At 38.5% G+C, this 3,129-nt stretch overlaps 1 protein-coding gene across 1 annotated transcript in view; it reads right to left on the bottom strand.

Moving 5' to 3' along the window:
- Positions 1–694: 694 nt before the first annotated feature.
- Positions 695–3,129, bottom strand: part of LOC143257780 (metabotropic glycine receptor-like) — a 178,597-nt gene continuing 176,162 nt past the window's right edge. The window contains exon 11 of the mRNA XM_076516812.1: positions 695–1,360. Within this exon, the coding sequence (XP_076372927.1) occupies positions 695–1,360 (666 nt within the window). The remainder of the gene's footprint in view (positions 1,361–3,129) is intronic.

Here is a 3,129-nt window from a genome sequence, read left to right as displayed (position 1 = left end):
ATCCATTGTCTAGTTTATATATCTTTAGCATAGAACATCGATCTGCTCCCCAACTGGTGGAAGAGAGGACACGAAGGATGTTCACTGCTTTTGTACATTTGACTCGTAGCTGCTTGGTGTGTGGTATAAAGGTCAGTTTACGGTGAAAGATGATCCCCAAGAACTTTGCCTCAGGAACCAAGGGGAGCACAACTTCACCGACACGGAGACCAAAATCTGGGTGAACACGCCTTTGACGGCAAAAGTTTACGCAAACGGTTTTAGAAAGAGAAAGGTTAAGGTTTTTGCTGTGGTCCACTTCAGTAAACGATTAAGGGCAGTCTGTAGCTGCCACTCAATAAACCTCATGTTCGACAAGATCAAAGAATTCTTACACAAGATGTCGTTTGAGAAAGGCTTCTCTAATCGACGTTTCGAGTAATGTCGGGTGATACACAGTGAGCACTGTCATCGAAACCCACATTGGATGGGCGAGAGGAGGTTGTTTGATTTAAGGAACCAGATATAAAGACAGAGATTTGCCAGACGGCCAATCGCCACTCTTCCTGTGATGAGTAAGAAAAAACAACAACAACATCTGTTGGAACAATGTATTTAGGGTTAATTGCATTTTATAAAAGTGATAGTCTGTGCTATGTATTGACCCTGGAAGTATTTTATCCATCTTTGACTGAACTGTACCTGATGACCATCATTACGGACTATTTATTGGTTTATAGCGAATTTGATCTTTGACCTGACATTTTGAGATGGACCACTCGTACCGAAACCAGGTAATGGAAAAGAAATATAGGACATAACACAGGTTTGTCCATCCATTTTTGTTGTTCTTAATTTCGAGGTTTGAGAGTTTGTAAGTCATCTTCAAATTACTCTTAGAAAGCTTGTAAGAGAAAGCAGGAGATATACCCAGTTTTATAGCAATGATTTTGTGTGATAAACCTGGAGTTCTCTTTGTAGGTAAGGAAGTTGCTCGAATTGGCACTATTGACACTATTGGGACTATTGACATTATTGGCACTATTGGCACTGTTGATACTATTGACACTATTGGCACTATTGACACTAATGACACTAAAGACACAATTGACACTACTGGTACTATTGTATTGTTGACACCATTGACACTACTGGCACTGTTGACACTATTGGCACTATTGGCACTATTTACACTGTTGACACTGTTGACACTATTGGCACTATTGACACTGTTGACACTATTGGCACTATTGACACTGTTGACACTATTGACACTACTGGCACTGTTGACACTATTGACACTACTGTCACTGTTGACACTGTTGACACTATTGACACTACTGGCACTATTCCGTCGAGAGAGTTCCTGAACTATCGTTTTCTGCTGATTTTTTCGTTTTGTTTTTATGAAGAGAAATAAAATAATTTCTTTCTTTTTTAAAAATGTTTTCTCTACCTGTAAAATATCTATCACTTCTGCTCTACTAACACTCAATTTTGAAATTATCCTGGAACTTTGCTGAGTGGTTGGAACTAAACATTTGGCTGATGACGTCGTCACGTTATCAAACACTGATCGTTTAGAACCAACTTTTGTAAACAATTTTCAAGTGCTGATAAGATATATCTAAGATTTCCCGATTCACAGATTACATTTTTTTTAAAGAAATGTTTATACTGTTTAAAAACGTCACCTGTTTCACATGTAAAGAAAATAATAACTTTTTGGTGGTAAGTGAGTAGAAATTGGGAACTCGATTAGGTCTTCATATACTCCCATTTCACTAATAAAGAAAATATCATATCATTCCACAACTAATGGCCGAAAATTTAATACAGAAAGTGCGTCATCATTTATGTCTTTGTAGAAGGTTTTGATGACTAAACTTTGTAGTAGGACGTGTATAAAAATGTTCAGATTAATAACAGAAACTAACCCAACTCCACTTTTTCAGATCATTAATCAAATAAACCCGTATGAAGATGGATGTGTCTGAGGAGTACATTAGGTATATAATGCCTTTATAAGTTTAAATAAGGCAATAGTGCAGCACAAACAACTCAAAACATTCAAGGTGTTTATGGTGCGGAGTCTCTCCATGAAAGAAAATGTCGAAGGTGGTTTCAGAAGTTCAGATCAGGTGTTTACAGATTAAGTGATGCACCACGTTCAGGTTGTCCTGTTGAGTTTAATGATGTCTTGCAGCCAGCAGCAAGTCATGAGGGACCCATTTTCCAAGTTTTGACACCTTCCCAAGCTGTTGTGGATGATGGTGAACTGTTGAATGGGTTCTCCATGATTTGGCAGAAGCTAATCTTAGAGCAAGAATGGACTGGACATATGTAACTCACCTTTTTTGGACAGTTTAGTGACTGGAGATGAAAAATCGATATTTTATACAAATGTTAAGCACTGCAGACAATGACTCAGTGCAGGTAAACTGGTTAAAGCACAGCCCAAAATGGACCTCCACCCTATTAAAGTCTTGTTAAGAGTTTGGTGAGATATCGTTGATGTGATCAAGTGTGAGTTGCTGCCACTCAATGTAACGATTATATCAGAATAAGATTAAACTTGATTAAAGATGAGTTTCAACCAATATTAAATTTAATTAAAAATGAGAGTCAATGAATGATAAATTTCATGAAAAATTAGAGAGAGCGAATGTTGAATTTGATTGAGGTAGAGTCAAGCAATGTTAAATATGATGAAAGATGAGAGTCAATTTGTTTTGGAATGTCGCACAAAGCTACTCGAGGGCTATCTGTGCTAGCCGTTTCTAATTTAGCAGTGTAAGACTAGAGGAAAGGCAGCTAGTCATCACCACCCACCGCCAACTCTTGGGCTACTCTTTTACCAACGAATAGTGGGATTGACCGTCACATTATAACGCCCCCACGGCTGGGAGGGTGAGCATGTTTGGCGCGACTCGGGCGCGAACCCGCGACCCTCAGATTACGAAGCGCACGCCTTAACGCGCTCGGCCATGCCGGGCTGATGAGAGTCAAACAATGTTAAATGTGATTAAGATTAGCGTCAACCAATACTAAATTTGATTAAAGAAGAAATCAACCAATGTTGAATTTGAATAATGAAGAGTGTCAACCAATGTTGAAATTGATTAAAGATGAGAGTCAACGAACGTTAAA

The sequence above is a fragment of the Tachypleus tridentatus genome, chromosome 7 (assembly GCF_004210375.1).
Source record: "Tachypleus tridentatus isolate NWPU-2018 chromosome 7, ASM421037v1, whole genome shotgun sequence".
Taxonomy (NCBI): Eukaryota; Metazoa; Arthropoda; class Merostomata; order Xiphosura; family Limulidae; genus Tachypleus; species Tachypleus tridentatus.
This window is presented reverse-complemented; position numbering and strand designations above follow the sequence as displayed.